This window comes from Hermetia illucens, chromosome 2, assembly GCF_905115235.1.
Source record: "Hermetia illucens chromosome 2, iHerIll2.2.curated.20191125, whole genome shotgun sequence".
NCBI lineage: Eukaryota > Metazoa > Arthropoda > Insecta > Diptera > Stratiomyidae > Hermetia > Hermetia illucens.
In genome coordinates this window covers 67,933,682-67,954,231 of record NC_051850.1, presented here as the reverse complement: position 1 = coordinate 67,954,231, position 20,550 = coordinate 67,933,682, and the positions used below count along the sequence as shown (strand labels likewise).

At 42.6% G+C, this 20,550-nt stretch overlaps 1 protein-coding gene and 1 long non-coding RNA gene across 2 annotated transcripts; one reads left to right on the top strand and one right to left on the bottom strand.

Moving 5' to 3' along the window:
* The first annotated feature begins 2,205 nt into the window (after positions 1–2,205).
* On the top strand, positions 2,206–3,250 carry LOC119649862. The gene is made up of 2 exons (XM_038052232.1): positions 2,206–2,986; positions 3,215–3,250. The coding sequence occupies exons 1-2, from the start codon at positions 2,615–2,617 to the stop codon at positions 3,221–3,223; spliced, it is 381 nt and encodes a 126-aa protein (XP_037908160.1). The 5' UTR covers positions 2,206–2,614; the 3' UTR covers positions 3,224–3,250.
* A 2,268-nt stretch (positions 3,251–5,518) lies between these two features.
* Positions 5,519–19,844, bottom strand: LOC119649723. Its single transcript, XR_005249178.1, has 2 exons — positions 19,583–19,844; positions 5,519–6,532 (listed from the first exon to the last, which is right to left on the bottom strand). It is a non-coding gene; the product is annotated as an uncharacterized LOC119649723 (long non-coding RNA).
* Between the last annotated feature and the right edge of the window lie 706 nt (positions 19,845–20,550).

Sequence of the window (20,550 nt, the reverse complement as noted above, 5' to 3'; positions counted from 1 at the left end):
TCTATCTTATTAGTTTTATCGGGATAAGGAATTGTCTCATGGGCGGATACAGATTTACCCACGCTATGCTATCATATACAGCCTTAAAGTCGATAAAAAGGTCTTTTCCGGTCTTGAAGTCGTGTCTCCCCCGCTGCAGTTTGTGAAAAGTCCCCTGCGCGTTCTTTGAGATTGCAGCATTACCCGCATTTTACTTTTCAATGTTTGCTTTCAATTATCAGTGAACCGGCCGTTCGGGATTTTTAAGGTTTTGTGTGAAACAAAACCTTATTAAAATCGATTCAATGTGTGTCTGTCTGTCACAGCGGATTTACTCGGAAACGGCTGAACCAATTGTCACGAAATTCGGCAAGAAAATGTGGTCTATGAATCCCTCTACATACAGTGGCGCCATTTTGTGTTAACTTTGAGGAGGGGCTCAGCATACATGCCAAAGGGGGTGTAAATTTTGTTTTCACCGAATAAAGTCATGTGGGGTATCAAATGGAAGAGCTCGATTAGTACTTTTCGAAACTGTTTTTATTTCTTTGAAATAGGAAAGTGAGTGCCCCAAAAGTGAAGCAGATCTAGTTCTCAAAACATATCCAAACGACAAAATTGAAAAATTCACAATGATGCGTCTATACGAAATCTAGGTATCTGCTCAAATAAAGTTAATTATAGCACATTACAAAACATTACGAAAACCTCCCTCAGTTCATAGTACAAATAATTGGCGTTGGTATAATATATAATACAAGGCATAACCTTGCCAAGTTTGAATGAAATTCAACTATTATTAGTAAAGTTACAGAAGGTCAAAGTTTCGCATTTCACGTGAATTTATTGCATCCTAAGCCATGTATGATGATGCCATCATATAAATTGGCGGAGATGTCCGTGGGGATATTTTAGTTTTGTGTGTACATTAGTACCAGTGCTATTTACTTTAAGTATATATATGTATCCTTTTGTGCACGTGGAGGTGGAGATAGGGTTTGGTTATAGAGTTGGTATTGATTCAGATGGCGTCTTGTGCTCCATTGTCGAAACTAATCCATGTTTCGCCCTGGGACCTATACTGCTTTTTGAATGCCAAATGTTTAACACTTACCCAAAAGTTCATGCTGCAAGTTCCTTTTGTGGTAACCTGTCATAAATTGCTTGCTGCAAATGCTGGAAGTAACTGCAGTAAATTTATCCTTACTGCAGTATTTAACTTTCCATTTACCACAAATTTTTCATATGGTTGCCATCCACCTTCCGATGAGGCACAGCCCATTGAACGCGCCTACTCGCCATCGTATGCGTGCGCTTCAATTCATTCAGAACTTCCCGAGATGCTTGCATTCCTCCTCTACTGTTTTACACTAACTGTTTCTGGTGGGACCCATTCATCGGCTATCTTGGAAAAGTAGGTTCTACTGCATGGCGTGGCCAGCAATGGAACTATCGCCCCTCCTTCATGTGTGACCTATCCATTGTCACTTTTGCATTCTGATCAGATCGTCCACAGATAACTGGCCTGTGCACTGATGAAGTTCTTTGTTTGAAATAGTATCAGGCCAGTGTACTCCGATAACACATCGCAAGCAAGTGTTGATGAAGACTTGGAACTTGGAGCAACAGTGGTGCTTCGTTTCCATGTGCTACTCTCATATCGCAACACAGAAGGAACGTTACCACAGCACATTCTCAACTTGATGTTAGTGTTGAGATGATGACAATTCCAGATTTTAGACAATGCAGTGAAATGGGACTGTCGCTGTTGATGCGTTGAGCGATGCTTCGATGCTTTACCCATTAACGCAGATAGAGAGAGTGCGATGATCCGTCAATCCAGAGTCATTTGCCCAAAGTCTATGACACGGGGAAAGGGCTAATAGATGTCATCAGTGTAATTGCCGAAATCGCGAAAGCCCAATTTTTCAGCACATCAAAATTGTATAGAATGATATTTTTCTTTCCTATCATTTCCATTTTTGCCCATTTCTATTTTTGCAACCGTACACTATGCACCGCATTCTACCAAATGTTTTCCACAAAGAAAACCTACCCAAAATATTAAAATCAGTCGTAAAATAAAGCGAAATTCGGTACTTTTTGTTTAACCAAAAAAATTGAGTGCGTTATATTCGGAAGCCTTTTAATCGCATCACGAAATTTTAAAATATATTCATAACCAGGAATACTAGGTGGATTTTGTGGATTTTTTATGTAGGGACATTTGGGTGTTCAATGGTCCAACTATTCAATGTGAAATTGACATTTTTTACATATAATGTTTTAGGGTGACATTATATTTTATATATGATGACTTGGTTGGTTACATAAAACAAACAACTTTTTCTCCTTTAGCGATTGTCCCGGTCATAGCGGAGCCGGCTCGTCTCGATCGATTGCGTCACTTGTTTCGGTCATAGATCTGATCTGGGTGGAGTCGGAAGGATCTTAAATTATCATTTAGTGTATGAAGCAATCATTGTTTCGGTCAACCTTTCGGTCGTTCTCCATTGACTTCGATGTTCAAACCAATCTAAGCTAATGAATTCTCCTTAGGATGAGTCTTATGACCATAAACACCATGCCGATGATTGGTGTAGCGATTGCAGATGCTCTCATTTCGGATTAGATCATGGCCGTGTTAAGTCATTGGTCCAACGTGATATCTTTGTCTCCATTACCGCAAGACGCCGTTCATTGTCTTGGCCAGCACTTAGAACCATCGAGGGCAACAGAGCGGACGAAACTGTGGAAAATTTTAAATTTGACTCGTTCGTTAATGCGTCAATTCCAACACCAGTTGAGAAACGTTCATTCATCCAAGTTGTGCGAATGCGGGAAGGAAACCCAATTCACGGTTGGGAGTTATCGGTGTGCGAGTATTTCGAGGGCGATTTTAATGAGGTTTTGTCATTCTCAAAACCTTGACAAAAAGTTAGGTATTAGCACCTTCAAATTTAATCAAAATCTGGACAGGAACAGCGCACCGTCACCGTCGCATAAGGTAAGTTCATTTAAAGTCTAACAAACCAATTCGATTTTTGATTAAATCGTGCTTCATGCCTTCTACTCACTTATAGCCAGGGTGTCACCGCTCTGTATAACTTTACCCGAATTTCCTTGGTCTAGTGTTTAAAATTAAAGTGGTTCACATTTTTTTAAGTAACCATTACTCTCTATATTTGTGGGCTTTTGATGAATGATAAAAAATGCATTTTTTCCTCTTTCACAGCAGCTGTGATTGTACCTTACATTAGAAGGAGCGAAGTGCAAACGGTTAAAAACAATTTACAAGGATGACCGAGGAAATCCGATATTTTTACTGAAAGCATTGAAACTATGTATTCAAATTAGAAATAAATATGTATATTTTATTGTACTAGAATTTCAACAGGATTTTAATTGATATGAGCGCTTTGATCTGCCTCGGGGTACCCGACCGCAACACTCCATGTTCGTCAACATCGATATACTCCCTTCTTTTTAAGGTTCGGCTTTCTTTCTGTCTGCCTTTTTAAGGTTTTGTGTGAGCAAAACCTTATTAGAATCGAGTCGGTGTCTGTCTGTCTGTCTGTCACACCTGATTTATTCGGAAACGGCTAGACCGATTGTCACGAAAATTGGTAAGAGCGTGTAACCTATTGTTCTCTTAACATACAGTAAGTGGCGCCATTCTGTGTCAAGTTTAAGGGGGGGACTCCCCATACATGTGAATGGAGGGTGAAAAATTTTTAATTAGTACTTTTCGGAACTGGTCCCATATTTGATCCCGGGTGAAACTTAGGGGAGTGAGGGCTCAAAATATGACCATCAAAAAGTATAACAGGTCTCGTTCTCAGAACCTATCCAACCGAAAAATCTGAAAAAAATCACAGTGGTGCATCTCTATGAAATCTAGGCCTCAAAATATATCCGGCTCCGATATCTGCACAAATAAAGTTAATAATAGTATATTCCTAAATTTTACAATTTTGCCGGGCAACCCCAATTGAGTTCATCCTAGAAATATAAAATTTGGTGTTGGTGTAGGGAATAACATAATGCACAAGCTTGAAGAAAATCCAACTATATTAACAAAGTTATTGGGGATGAAACTTTACCATTTTTTGTGAATTTCGTGCATTCTACAACGTGTATGACGTCATCATTACATATAAATTCGTCAATACCACAACGAAGCGAGTTCATATGAATAGAATCGCAAAGAATTATTTTGTTTTAGTTTTTTAATCATTTGTATATGAATATCAATTACTCCAAACAGACATGTGTGTATGTAGGTATATAGTATATGCGTGCTAATGAAGTTTGCGGGTAGTGTCTGATTCAGATAGATACATTTTTACATTAAGCCGTATTTAATATACGTACTATATATGTATGTGCATATGTATGCTTTTACGCACGAAGTAAATCGGAAATATGGGTACGATCGATACGATATATACGTGCATAGATATGTACAGTAATCGGAAATAGCCACTTTGTTTAGGGTGAGGATAATATCTATGGCCGTAATATGTATGTATTTCTTGTAGTTTGGAAAAATATGAAGGAATATGTTTGATTTGTAGCTATACACGGATAGAAAAGTGTGCGCTGAAGTTTCTTACATAAGATGAACACAAAACCTTTATACCCGAAGCGCGAGTTTCCGGTTTTCCGACTTGTTTATAGATAGAGATGAAAGTCTTAGAAAGACGCTGTTGCCACAGGTTGTAATAATGTGTGGGATTCCTACATATTAAAATTACCCTAAATTACCTCTCCCAATTGTTAGTTTCTAATGGAGGCACTGGGGGTGATTTAATTCCGACAAGCCCTCCGGAAAACCGATGAAGCCCCAACGCTTTGGAGCGACTCCGTTGCTGAGAGGAACCTTATTACTTAATTAGAGTCGAAGAAACTCAACGACTGATTTTTCGTTCCGCAGATATGATCTTTTTAATCTACTGCTCCAAGCCTATTTTGACCAGACTGTTAGCAATTACATTTGTTTGGCATGGTTGTAATTGATATCGAGGGGCCATTTGACTAGCTGAACCTAACTTTCCCTAGTTTCCTCGTAAGCGAAGACTGCCCCTGATCAACGCAGCAAGTCTTTTTGACGCAGACACTATCATGAACCGCCCACAATTGATGCTTAGTTTTGCGATTATCTAAAGAGCTTTGCCCACTGCCTCAAGCGTGGCTAACACAAAAGGATGCAAGCGTATGTCAACTTGATACCTCAATCGAGCTGCACTTGACGCTAGTGGAATTGAACGGTTGATTTTGCCACTTTTCTAGAGTTTGGGTTAGCTTTGCGCTTATGGTTGACGCCAATCATGTGGGTCATCCCCATCAATCACAATCATTACACAAGCGGACAAAAGTATATTCAGTGTTTTATGCAACTATATGTAAGGAAGATGTGGCACCAAGAAAGAGCAAGCAATATTATCACATTATTTGCGAAACGTTGTAATTGAAGCCTATTCTGATAAGCGTAAAGGACAAGGACTTTCACAATCACTTATTGAAATAGCAACCGAAATTTATTAACAATATCATTTTATTTCACGTGTTTCATTCTCCTTACAATATTTTTAATCTTTTTATGTTTACTCTTACTTAATCGCTAAGTCACATTTAATCTCTGTATCAGTTACGGTTCCCATAGTTTCAGACGTAACTAAGAAATCAATTGAATCAAAATAAAACGTAAGAATAAGGTGAAATAAAAAATAAAACAAATCGTAGCAAATGTATTTTTGTTTCCACTAAGAGAACTGAGGTGATTCTATTTTAAATATGAAGCTACGTACATTACATAGCCATCGGTTCAGTCGTTTATGTTCCTGCAGAAAGCTATCCGATCTCGCGAAAACTTGAATCGAAACCAGAGATGGAATAACAAGAAATCGATTTACGCATCACTACAACTCTCTGCACCCTCGGATCATGCTTCCTCCACTTCCGCCTTGATCTCCGGTGTACACGACAGGAACAGTTTGTCCGTCATATGGATTTTGATGTGGTTGTTGAGCGTGCTCGATTGGCGAAACTGTTTTTTACAAATGATGCATTCGAACGGCTTCTCGCCCGTATGGATCTTCAGGTGATTGGTAAGCGTGCTTAATTGACGAAATTGTTTGCCACAATACGTGCAATTGAAAGGTTTCTCTCCGGTGTGTATTTTCAGGTGATTCGTCAAAGTGCTGGATTGACGAAAGTCCTTGTCACAAACGGGACATTTGTACGGTTTTTTCCCCCGTGTGGATTTTCACATGATTTGTCAATGTGCTTAGTTGCCTAAAACGCCTTTCACACACATTGCATTGGAAGGGCTTGTCTAAGGTACCACCATTAGCTACAGTCATTGTGGTGCTTAGTGCTCGAGACATAGGATGATCCTACTGCAAGCTGTTAATGTAGACTGTTACGAAGTCGCGGGTCATTCGCTGGATTGCCCAACATTGAAAGCTTTCCTTTTTTGCTCCCACAAGGGTCGTCGATCGACGATCTAATTCATTGTCGATCTTTAGCTCTCATCCTGATTTTCAAAAACCTAGAAAACATCAAAAATATTTGCATTATTTTAACGATAAATAAATAGTAGTTGAAAAGAATTTAACATCAAAGTGAAAATTATAATTATCACTAAAATTATTGCACTACTTCTCCATTAATCACAATCGGAACATGGGCATTACTTGGAACAGAAGTGCTGACACAGTGGTCCCAAACATGGTAATGAATATAAAATGAAACTCAACTACAATATATATTAGTTGATTAAAAAGGAAGCATATCATGAAACGTAGATACTTTAATATTTGCTAAGCTATCCTCGCAATTTCCCACCTTTCTTGAGACATTTCAGACCATGTGTTAAATAAACCATTCGTTAGTTTTGCTGGGGTAACAGGATAAAAAGAGCCGAGTATGAAATGAACTTAGTGATGGCGAAACAGTTCAATTTGAACCCAGGCTTGTGAGGTGTGCCAAGGCCTTTAAATCGGGATACAAAGTATTGGCAACTTGCAATGGCAGTTCGTTGTTGGTATCGGTATCGTCATCATCATTTCTCCTACCTAGGTTCGATAATCATAAACCGATAACAGCTATCACCATGAAATTCTTAGCAAGAAAAATTGCGAACTCTTGACCACGTTCGACAGAAGAATCCTCCGAAGAATTTTCAGCCCACTACATGAGGACAGATGATTCCGTAGCCACGATCGTCCCCTTGTGGATAAAATCCGGCTCAACAGATTAGGGTGGGCGGGTCAACTAATCTGGAAAGTTTATAAGGGCACTATCATTGGTAGAAAAAGAAGACGAGGCAGACCCTGCCTGAGATGGAACGATGACGTAAGCCAGGACGCCAGACAGCATTTAGGTATATCGAATTGGTGGGCCTCGGCGCGAAACCGGGGTGGCTGGCGTTCCTTACTAAGGCTGGCCCAGACCGGATACCAGTATCATCGCAAAAAACTCCTCCATGTTATTTACATAGTATGCTAGTCCCAAGCCCAGCTAAAGGAGGAGGGTTTGAGGCAATGTACTTTTTACTATCCGCAGTAAAACAAAAATAAAGTGCTGAGATCAGGGAAAGAGATAAATAAAGTATAGTTGGAGTTATTCCACTATACTAAGTCGTACCTGCTCTCTCTTCGCGACAAGTCCCACGAACAAGCAATTGCATCCAATGTCGTTAAAGACAAAATGATCTCGTTGAGTCATAGGCCTCGGAAAATGCTAGGGCATTCACCTCAGTCGACGCGGCAGGATGGGCCCCGATCCTGGATAAGAGTTCTTGACGTATGGACGGCGTCAGGATGTAGATAAGTTAGTCCAAGCAAATCAAATACATGTCTGCACGCTAAATATTGGCACCCTGACTGAAAAGACAGAGGCGCTCCCAAGAGCATGGACATCTACGCTCTACAAGAACCCAATGGTATTGAGCCAAAACCTGCGACATAGAACGCGGGGTAAAAATAGCTATAAACTTCTTTATTTTTGGTAGCCACAATATGGGTTGGAGCGGGGTGCGAGCTTTAGAGCGCGCAATGAGTGTGGCGAGCGTATAGTCAATTTTTCAGACACCCATGATCTTGTAATTATGAATACATTATTCATCAAACGAACCCATCTCATCTTCCTTCATTTTACAGTGGGAACGGTAAAAATCGACTATATTCTGATAAGACTCCGATATTTTACCACCGTCACTGACTGAGACAATCGCACCTCAACATCGGCCGTTGATTGCTGTCTTGCGAATCAAGCCATCGGTAAAACAGCGTGAGGAACGCATCAGTCTGCCGCGCATCAAATGGTGCCGATTTCGGGAGAAGAAATGATTCATAAACCACCATCTCACTACGAACCACTACGTGGATGTGGAAGAATCGTGGAACTAAGTTAAAGACACGATCAACAAAGCGGTTCATCATGCAAGATTCTTGCCTTTGGAATAACGATGTTGAAATAAAGGTCCGCGAAAAGAAACGCCTCTACCGCAAATGTCTCGACAATAAAACGCTGGCCAATTGGCATGAATGCCAATCGTAAAGCAAAGAAAGCTATCGGTGTCACCCGAGCGGTCGATTACAAAGATCTTTACAATAAACTCGATATTCGGGTTGGCGAGAGAGATCTGTATCGACTTGTAAAAACCGGAAACGACCGCACGCACACAGGATATCGAATACTTCTGTTGCATTAATGACAAGAACGATACTTAGCTACCAACCGAAATTGGGGAAAGCAACAGGAATTTCTGACATCGCTACTGAACTCTGGAAAGCGTAGAGCTGGGACCCAGCACTGTTCTCAGTAAATTCTTCAAAGAAATTATTCAGGAAGTAGAACAGCATCTGACTGGCAAGAAAGAAGCCCACTTCTAATATGGAACAGGAAAGGTAGTTCAGCAGAATGTTCAAATTACCGTCCGACCCGGTTGCTGCCCTATACCATGAACATTTTTGACCACACTCTTCCCAACTCTATTCGCGAAATGGTTCAAATAACCGTGAATCAAGCGTGGTTATTCATGGAGAAAAACCGTGGGAACTATCGCCCACTTGTATTGCATTTCAGACATTGCATGTCTGGAGAACATATTTGGTATGTTCTACGACAACACCTAGTACCAGAAGAACTCGTGCGCTGGCTTTAATTGCTCTACCACGATCCGAAAACTAAAGTTCGAAGTGTGGCACGTGTATCAAAACCGCTTTGTGTCTTTATCCGTGTAGAGAGAGGAAGCGTCCTTTTACCTTTGTTTGTTTTTGTTATGGACACTATCACATGGGACATCCAACGTCCAGTGCCTTATACCCGCTTTATGCAGATGGTGTTTTCCAGGCGTCTCATATTAAAAATGATCCCGAAGAAATATGGAATGATCGCCTCATGCCGCACGGCCTCAGAGTGAATCTGAATAAAACTGAAATTTTGACGACCGATCCCTATGAAACAGGTACCATTACTATCGGTGACTTGACTAGAACTAAGGGATTCAAATATCTCGGGTCAATGCACACACACACATTAGCGCAACCTGGATTAAACTGCGTTCCACAACCAGAGTTCTTTGTGATCTACGATTTTGGATGTTGGCCGACTATAAAAGACAGACAATGAACGGCATGTTCCGGTAATGGAGACGAAGACGTTGCGTTGGACTAGTGGCGTGACACGCGTTGATCATATCCGCGATCGATATGGGGTTGCACCGATTATGAAAAAAATGGTCAAGAGGTGTCTTCATGTAATTCGTGCTAACGAGGATTCACTTGCACAGATAAGGCAAATGACAGAGAAAAATGGCGCAACCGAACAAGAGCCGACCTTGCTTGTGAACGGAAGAAGAAAAAGAATTAAGGACCTCTAATTTTTATTTGATTGTCCCACTAGAAAAAATCCTCAAATATGCCCATTTATTAGGCCGGTATAGTGGTGAAGAGAAGGGTGGCTGAAAGTTTTAGTCTTCAGTCCGAATCTGCTTGTCTCCTTCTTCACATCCACCGCCGTTTATTTCGAAAACAAGCAAACTTCATCAGCACAGCCGAGACGTTTCAGCAATGATATTATGGTCCATTGAAATTCTCCATTTTCTCAAGACACGGCAGCATGAAGATGACGTGGAAATACAAATCCAGCAAACTGGCCCAAAATGATGATGGCTTGGTCTTCGCATTCTCTCTGTCGATTAAGCGGATTTCCCTAGGTGAAGCTTTCCACAAATCGAGTTTATTATTTTATATATATATTTCTAGAATATGTTGCAAGTATACTGGAGAAATTCCAAACTGAAATTCAAAATATTTGCCGAATTACACCAAATAGAAAAGCACGCGGCGTGTAGATATGCATACAAAATGAAAATGTTAACGAATTTTTGTCGAAACCACATTTTTTCAACTGAAATACAACTAAAGTTATGTTACCCTATCGGGACGATTTTTTCCGATTATTCTACACATCAGCAGTTGTGGTCCGGAAACTATTACGTATCTTCGTAAATAATTTCTATTTTTTATTCTGGATTTTCAAACACGCAACTTTTAATGATTTTCCTTTACGACTCCACCATTTTAATGTTTGATAAGATAAAATTATAATCGTGATTCCGACGACAGACGCATGTCTACAGAATACGAAAACGTTTGAATTTCTGGCTTCAGCTTATTACAAATGGAGATATGCTACCCACCAGCCACCCACTTTGACCGCAAAAAACAAATACGAACGATTATCAAATTCGTCAATTAAAAATTTTACATCATAACTGAAGACTCCAATAATAACAAGATTGAAAAGATTACAGTTTTTACTGCTAAAAAGAAAGTTCTAAAAAAAGTTGAAATATCAAGCGTCACACAGAAATACTCCCTTAAGCTTAAGTATTCCTTGATTTTTCGAGAAATATTTTTCGAACTTTTAACCATCGTCATTTAATTTCAATTCAAAGAAGCAGTCGCTAACCACATGTCACATCTTTCCAGACCAATGAGAGTGTCAGTGTTGGTAAGCCCATTCAGGAGACAGTTCAAAAATATTATTTCCCCATCAGATGACCGACCAGCATAGCTCACCCGGGCATTCAGATCCCGCATCACAATCTAGGGAAGTTCTACTGAACTGCATTCCCCTTTTAGTTGCGTTTTACGTCAACCAGGGATTATTTTGAGTCTATTCTTAAACCCCAGGTCAATGGGTTTGTATTGTTAAAGAGACTAGATATATATGGTTGCCAGTTACCCCTTGGTGGCGTGGTGGCGTTTGTGGTTCACTGAAAAGCACTCAGTTCAACCAGGATTTCCTGAGCTGTGTGCACTCCTCCTCTACTGTTCTGCGCCAAGTGCTCTTAGATCGACCCATTCGTCTGCAATGTTGGGTTCCATTGCATAGCGTAGCCAGCAATGTCCTTAGTGTGTGACCTATCCACTACAGATCGTGCGATGTTGATGCGGCGGCCAATACCCAATTCGTTGCCCCCGTTAGCAGAAACCGCGCTTCGTAGATATATACATAGATATAGTTTCCTTTCTTTACAAATCTAAAGCCATTTGGCCTAGGTTAATGACCTGGCGAAAGAGCAAACAAATGTCAGCGAAGTCGTGTTTGAGGGATGATGTCATAGTCCATTGAACTCCGCCGCATCCTCCGGACAGGGGGGGCCAAGCAGAGCCCTACAGGATAGACTGACGAGGAACACAGCTCCCTGAGGCCAACCTATCTCTCTCTGAAGATGAGCTGTCTCTCCTCTGGGGCGGTGCATGGCCTTTCAGGGGCCAAGCATCTCATCTACCAAGACCGTTAGTGGGTAGTGATAGCCACACCCTGTACGAGGTGACATTACTATTAACAAAACCCTACGGATCTAGACTGGGGAGTCGAAAAATACCTCCCCCAATCCAGGGTGTTATGTGAACCATGCCCATTGGATAGTTTGCAGTCAGGGGTAACTGACTGTATTCGAACGGAACCTCACTGATACCTGGGCGACTCAGTGAGTAAGTTAGACCTTACTGTGCTACCGGGGACTATGGCACGGCGGACCTCCTAACCCCCATACTCGTGGCAATCAAATGAGTACAAACAAAAAAGAAAAGAAAACGAAAACCAACAAAGCGGACCCCGTACTGCACAAAAACTGGTTAATCAAGCGGAGGCACATCTCTGAATTAATGAGAGCCAGGTGATTACACCTAAGAAGGGAGAAGTTGGGACGTCAAGCAGTGGATCCAAGGTTAACATTGGTATACTACGTGGACAACAACCAACGAACAGCACTGCTCAAAGAGCAGGGACTAGGAAAAATATGTCTGAGATAAATATAACAGACGTCAGGAAGGAGACAGGTCTCAGTGTCGCCGGTATCAAATGGTGCCTGCGCTATCTGAAGGAAGTCCTGAAACCAGAAGAGGCCCTTAAGAAGGCTCAGGACAGACCTAAGCCATCTGTACCGGAGTCGAGAAAGCGGGAAGCAGCAGAGAGCAGCCCGCATGAAGGAAATAATAATCGTTGGCACAACAATCCATATTGGATCAGGGCCTTGAAGTGGGTTAAAGCACTTCATTCAAGACCGTAACGGTACACTACAGAACACTGTAGGAGGCAATGTGGTCAGCATTACGCTCGCCCCTCTCACAGCTGAGTCGACTGGTATCCGACGTCAAATCACGATACAAATCCCACTGCCGCCAGCGAGATTTGAGCCGCGACCTTCCGTACGACAGCCTAAATCTAACCACTCAGCTATCCGGACACATGAAGAAAATGCTCCCAAAAAAAATAAACCTGAACCCAATCGGGGAGAAAACCCGGGCAGGTCAGGAGTGAAGGCAGGACTCAGGAAACCCGCCATTAGCTATGCTAGTGCGGTCAAGGGCATTCGACTGGCCATACTGCCAAAAATTTTTTCCCGAGCAAATATTCACTCGCAGAATGGATTAGAACCATAGTTCCTAGATTGCCAGGCTAGGAAGGGGTGGAACTGTCAACTTGTGCAACAATATGTTTAACAGTTTTTCTGCCAAAAGCCGCGACAAAAGAAACGGAAGCATGGAGGGCAAGGGTAAACTCCTCACGATCGTGGTAGGTGACCGATCCCTGGAGGCAATCAAACGTCGGAGTTGCCATATCAACTACCGATTTGGCAACATACCCGTGCATGTGCACAGGGAAAAGCCGAGGAAAGATACCTCGGAGGAGACACCGGATGAAAAACATACCGAGGTGCCCGAAGAAGTCTCGAAAACCATGGAGGCGGAAACGACTGGATCAACCAGGGAAGCAGACCTGCTGCCCAGCGAAGAGCAGAAGCTGGACGACCTAGACCTAGCACTCAGGGTGGACAGCGATGCGCAGGAAAGCGCCATGTCGGAGGAGGAGGGCGATACTGCACCGATAGTGGAGTAGAGCTCCAAACAATAATGTAATTGGAATAGTGCTGGCTCAGGAGCCCTGGGTGTACCGGGGGCAGATTCGCGGTCTGCAAGGAGGAAGCATGCGAGTAATTTAGGACTCCTCTTGTGAAAAACCAAGAGCTTGCATAATTCTTAAATGTAATTTAAAATACATATGTCTTTCAGAGTTCTTAACCGGGAACCTTGTGGCTATCCAAGTCCCATTGTGTCTCATTTGTGACCAGCACTAGGCAGGAGGTACTAGACATAACTCTAGGAAATACTCTAATGAACGGAATGATCAGGAATTGGAGGGTGTCGGATGAACCCTCTATGCCTGATCACAGCATAATCAGATTCGACATTGAGGGTAACTCCGAAATAGAAAGAATAATAAGGAATCCCAGGAGAACGGATTGGGAATCCTACGCAACGCACTTGAGCAACAACATTGCCCAACTTAGGAGCGAACTGGAACTAGAAACAGTGGTGGAAAACCTCAACATAGTAGTCATTGACGCATATGAGGCCAGCTGTCCAGCTAAGCCAGATAAGTCATCAAGGGATGTACCATGGTGGAACAGGAACCTGGCCAGAACGAGAAGACACGAAAACTCTTCAACGGGGCAAAACAAACCGGGGACTGCCAAAGGTACAAAAATGCACTGACTGCATATAGCGACGCAATCAGGGAAGTGAAACGGAACAGCTTCAGGGAATTCTGTGAAGGGATCGAACAGATCACAGAAGCAACCAGGCTGTACAAGGCTGTAGCCAAAGACGGAGGAATATCCTCTGTCTGTTTGCAGAAAGAAGATGGGACATTTACCGAGAATGAGGAGGGCAGGGTACATCTGCTTCTCAGAACTCATTTCCCGGGGACCTACCCCACGGTGGCAGGCGACAACATTCTGCCTGACACCTCAACAACGAATAAACGGGGAAGAAAGGAGAACTGGAAACTAGCAAAAGAGGTATGCTCAGAAGCTAGGCTAAGGTGAACAGTGGGAACTTTTAAACCACTGAAATCTCCCGGAGTAGATGGTATTTTCCCAGCACTAATTCAGAGAGGGCTAGAAATTATCTTAGGCTCTTTTCTGAGGGTAGTAAGGGGGAGCATAACACTGGGATACATACCAAGCGCATGGAGACGGGCAAAAGTGATCTTTATTCCGAAAGTGGGTAAAAAGGATCTTTTTCACCCTAAATCTTTCAGACCAATTTGCCTAACATCATTCGTACTCAAAACGGTGAAACGTAATCCCCTACATCACTCTCAACATGCTTACCGTGCAGGACGGTCAACTGAAACTGCTCTGTATCAACTGACAGAGGTACTACGGGATGCCATAGAAACAAAAGAAATTGCACTGTGCGCGTTTTTGGATATCGAAGAAGCATTCGACAACACATCGCAAACAGAGATACAAGATGTCCTGAGCCGCAAGGGAGTGGGAAACACCATGGCAATCTGGATGAGCAAAATGCTAGAAAGCAGGCAAATAGAAGTACCGACAGGTACAAATTCTATTGTCATGAACACCACTCAAGGCCGTTCACAGGGTAGGATACTATCGCCGCTGATGTGGAGTATGGTAGTGGATGAACTCCTGGATGTGTTAACAAATACTCGAATACAAGTCCAGGGTTACGCGGACGACATTGTTTTAATCTGTAGGGGCAAATATGAAGATACCCTATGTGATAGAATCCAAACAGGACTAAGGGTTTCTAGTGCCTGATGCAGTTGAAACCACCATAGTATCATTCACTAGGAGGCTTAAGCTTGATCACCTGAGAACCATAAGATTACATGATGTGGAGGTGAAACGAGAAACGAAGGTCAAATATTTGGGAATTACGCTAAATCAAAAATTACTCTGAGAGACACATTTCGGAAAGCCAAGAGGGCGCTGACGACTTGTAGATACTACTTTGGATGTATAGTGAAAGAACCGAGCTCAGCACACAAACCAGGGAATTACATAAGCTCCAAAGGCTGGCAATGAGGACATGCCCAAAGGCATCCCTGGAGGACCTTCTGGGATTAACCCCTCTCCATCTGCACATACAGATGCAGGCCAGGAGGGCAATATTCAGGATGGCAGGTAGTATGAGGCGGGAAGCTGCCTAAATCGAAGGAAGATTGATATTCTTTCTAGGCGGTATCCCGAATTACTGATACCAAGGGATAACATGACAACGAGGTTTCACTTCGATAAGAAGTTTGAAACACGTTGGAGTTACAAGGCAAACTGGGAGAGCATGGCTGCGACATACGGCTGATTACTTGGTACATTGACGGATCCCTCACAGCAGAGAAAGCGGGTGACGGTGTCATTGGTCCAAGGAAAATGTACTTTGATCGAATGGGCAGGTACACTAGCATATGCCAGGCGGAAATATACGCCATAGGCAAATGCGCCTCCCTTAATCTGGAGAGGAACTACAGGGCGCAGAACATAGCTATTCTCACCGATAGCCAAGCAGCGATCAAGGCACTTAGATCCAACCAGCTGAACTTTAAACTGGTATCGGAATGCCTTGAGAGACTGAATACACTCGGCTCGTCCAACAAGCTCTGGATACTTTGGGTCCAGGCCATGCTGGGTTGGAAGGCAACGAGGCGGCAGACAAACTAGTTACAAAGGGAGCAGGGACGCCTTTACACGGGCCAGAACCCTTCTGTGGAATCGGAAACGGTTTCATGACTATGACTCTAAGAAATGAAGAGGAACGGTTGAGGGAACTATACTGGGTGGACCTACCAGAGATGGAGCGGTCCAGGGCGCTTATTGGGGGATACGAACCCATGCGCACAAAGGATTGCTTAAACCTCACCAAAAAGAACCTCCGAATCATAGTGGGAATTCTCACCGGTCATTGTGGGCTGAACTATCACCTAGGGAAACTAGGGATATCTACAGACACTGCCTGCAGGTTTTGTGAGGAGGATGACGAAACCTCTATACACGTCCTGGGAGAGTGTCCGGCACTTGTGCAAAGTAGGTCGAGGCATCCGGGAAAACACTTAATACCAGATGCAAAGCTAAAAGATCTGGAAATAGGGAACATACTAAAGTTCCTGACGGTTATAGACTTGCTTGAGATACTATGATCAATAGGTACACTATAACCAGTAAAAGGGGCACACTAGTTCTTTAAGGACGCGGTGCGACTTTCCCTTAACAGAATAATAAATCAAAATATTAACCTCGGGTGGGCGCAATACTGATCACATTGCCTCCTACAGGGTACTGTAATCTTGTAGTGTACTGTACGGTCTTGAATGAAGTGCTCTAACACACTTCAAGGCCCTGATCCAAAATGGATTGTTGCACCAACGATTGCTTTCCAGGATTATTTTAGTTTTTATCTTTACGCCTCCAATTGTCACACTCAAAACGAGTGCTCTTCTTTGGAATTTTAACGATCATCCCTCATCTTCCCCTTTCTGGGAAAAGTCTTGAATTTCTAGGATTTCCGTACGAGAGGAAGGAGTAAATCTGCAGGGGCAAATATGATACAGCAATAAATAAAAGACCGTCGAACTCCGCAGGTGTATTCCGTTTGAGTGCATTGATAACCGAGATAATTTTTTGTCTGTTTGTATGTAGTGTGTCCGTATCCGCATGTTATGGAGCTTCCCAGGATGTGATACGCTTAAAAACCGTGTTTTTTCACCTCTTCAGCTGCTCGTCATCGTGGACGAACAGTGGACGTCTTTCATAGAAACATCGAAAGGTTTGCGACCACATCTTTCCTGATGCGGTATACACTTCTGAAGTAATGCAGTCTGCGGATCTTCCGCTTCCCTGACCAGCGCAATAGCAAATTCCCTTTTGTCATGGCGCACACTACGCTTAACTTCCCGGGATTTCGCTCGGTATCGGAGTTCGAGCACGTCAAGTCTCCATTACTCGCAGCGATCAATACAGTTTTTTGTCCTTTGCGTTCATCGATCACCTTCAACGATTATGCAGTCAGCCAAGTCTTATGCTCCCTCTCGGGACGTCACATAGCACGCGAAAAAGGCAATTTTTGATAGCACAATGCTCAGGGATATTCTCAGGCGGATTACTCATTGTATTTACCGTCCGATCAGCAAGAAAACTCTCCCCTGTCGGATGACAACTGGATCATACAAGCGGTCGATGATAAGCTTGGGGAGTCGCAGCTCTCCAACTCTGCGGGAAGTGGCAGATGCCTCACGCAAATGGACGTAAGAGACCATCAGATAGTGAACCCTTTCGAGGTCGATCCCGGCGCCTCTCTTATTACGCACGTCCAGAAGACTCCAAAATGGTCAATCCAAATGCTCGTACGATGAGGGTGGATTGGAACCCAACTGGCCTTATGGCATGCTCTGTACCCGAAAAATGTGCCACCAATGCCGAGGCAGTGGAAGCTGCAGACATCCGCATACCTCTCACCATTATCGTTACAGTCGTCAAGACTGTGTTTCGTAGAAAACTATCTTCTCCACAATATCAGCAGTTTCCGCAAGTGCATAGCACTGTTCAATTGTGATGATCCTTATTCTGGACCAGGATCTAGCAATCAGAAGCCTGTCGGAAGGCGGCCAGGTCAAGAAGACGTGCCTTGCGGTAGCTGTTGGAAACAACTTGAAAGAACCAGATAACGTACTAAAAATGAACACATTTGCTCTCGTATTTCCCGTCCCAATATATATTTTTAACTAATTAGATAAGAACATACCACGGCATGGAAAAGATAAAGCTTTTGTGTTAGTGAAAGTAGGGCATGTGGTAGTAAGGATTCTTGGCGGGCTGACATTGACCGTTGATGAAATCGTGTACTTTAATGGTTCCGTTTTCGATTTACTTTCTTTTATAACAATAGTGACATTCGACGAGACTTCCATTTATGAATGGACCCCAGAGGGGAACAATCCAAAATGAAATCTAGTTCGTCTCACAGAAAGGCAATAACTTCGATTATCTGAAAATTTGAGATTTGGTTTCTTCATGATCAACCAATGCACTTGCTACTGTGACGTTTTCGATCAGAATCGAAGGAGCCAGCATCGTCAGCATAACTGATATTGGCCAGTCTTACATTTTAGCGCAAAACGACACATTGTATCGACGCAGCACTCCAAAACTCCAATAGTTATCCTACAGTCTTGACCTTCCACCGTGTCACATGTCGGGCTTCTTCTTTCTGCTTGGTGGGCTGCGTCTAAAGAATGTTGTGCACGTTGAGGAACTATTCTTCGAAATCAACATTAATAATTTGTTAGAAGCGTACCAAGAAAGAGGAAAACGGAACGATCGTGATTATTTAATTTGCGAATTACAATCCACGAGGATGAACAGCGTTCAGAAATCCAGACAATTAGGTAGAAATTCCAAGATAAACTACCCTTCAGCGACGAGAATTTGATTTGTTACGAGTATCGAAGCATAGAAAATGGGAATAGTGTTTCGTTATGAGACATGAGAAAGCAAAATGAAAGTTTTTGTGTTGACGATGCTCAAATTTGTTTATGGAATTGGACGCTTGGTAGAAAAATTACGAGAAACACGTCTCCCGGAGTAATTTGGGACGAAATTGTAACGGAATGGAAACATTGTTTATGCAATCACCCCGGCACCTTCCAGAGCACAACAGGAAGCGCTAGCGAGCACCTTTGCCGTCCAACAAAACATCATAGCAAGAGCAATGGAAGCGGCCGAGAATCATTAGAAACTTTGAAAACTTGACCCTTAGAGGGTTGCAAGAAATTAAAAAAGAAACGGGCGAAAGGGTATCTAAGAAATAATCTGGGCGAATCTTCGGGGAGTAGATAGGGCCATCGGTCACTCTGTCGTATCAATTCTTTATATTCTCCGACAACCGAAAGTCGAGTGAACAAAGACGGTAACTTCCGAATGAGTCCCAGTTAAATTACAGAAAACCACCGTTTTGAATTCTAGCAGTACATTCCATGCGAGTAATAGAAATTCTGGTTCATAGTCCACCAAAGGCTTACACATCCCAGAAGCTTCAGGCAGAGTCCATGAGATGAACCAAAAACTCCGTCTGCCAGGCAGCACTGTAAGGTTATGTTGGCACGAAATTCTTGAACTCGGCGCTCCCCCATAATCGGAGGTGGTAGGACCCGGTGAAGACACTATGAAGCTACTTCTGGCGAGAGCTGCTTAGGAATCTCTCCTGGTCGCTGCGCTTACCTTGGCCGTCAAAGTTGAAAATGTCGTCAAGAAGTCGAGCGATGTCTTTCCCAGTTCGTCGCAAACGTCAAACTCTCCGGTTACTCCGTCTTAGCGCCGACTAAACGCGACGTAGTAAATGAAGGACTCTCACACTCGTCGCAAGGTAGTTCGCCGCCTCCCGATGGAAATACGATATTCACTTAGTCCGTGAAATAGAAAAACTCGCACTCGGCCTTTGACAGTTGTTTGTTTAACGCTTGAACGGAAAATGTAATGCACCACAGTACGTCGGGCAAATGTCGTGTTCGTCTCTCCGGAATGTACCAGACTATTGTAGTAGGCGAAAAGAGCAATTCACAATCTTACGTAAACAGAGAAGTAAGTGCAGATTCGAACCAACTACTATTTAACCCTTAACAAATAGCTTACATCATTTAATTTGCAGTAATTAAGATTGGTTTTTTCCTTTTCGGTAGTGTTATTTACTGGTCTTGCAAAAACCGATATTTCGGGAACCACTTGTTCCCTTCACCAGTGCTAGACTTGAAAAAAAAACGAGTCTTAATTATTTCAAATAATTTAATCACTAGAAATACCGCGAAATTACACTTAGATCATTCAATTTTAGGGTAACCATATTTGTTTAGGGATCCACACACTTTTATTGCTTTCACAGAAATCTTAATGCCCAAGCCAATCTATGGTTACCAACCATGTAGTCAAATGGAGGCAAAATGATTGAAAATATCAAATAAAAGATGCCAGTCTATTTCAAAATCCGCTTTTAGCATAAAATATCATTGTACTAATGGATTTAGTATCATACAAACGTATTTCTCGTTTCTATATATTCACTTGTAAGCACAAGGTTAGCTTGGCGTCTTTAATTCCTCTCTGCATAGAAATCTTCCGATCTTGGATTGAATCATTTGTTGAAGACAAACACATAATATGGCACAGCAGCTAAAAGATAATTGTGTATCAAA

Coding starts and splice junctions, on each gene's coding strand:
- LOC119649862 (XM_038052232.1), top strand. CDS start 2,615: ATGGCCGTGTTAAGTCATTGGTCCAACGTGATATCTTTGTCTCCATTA.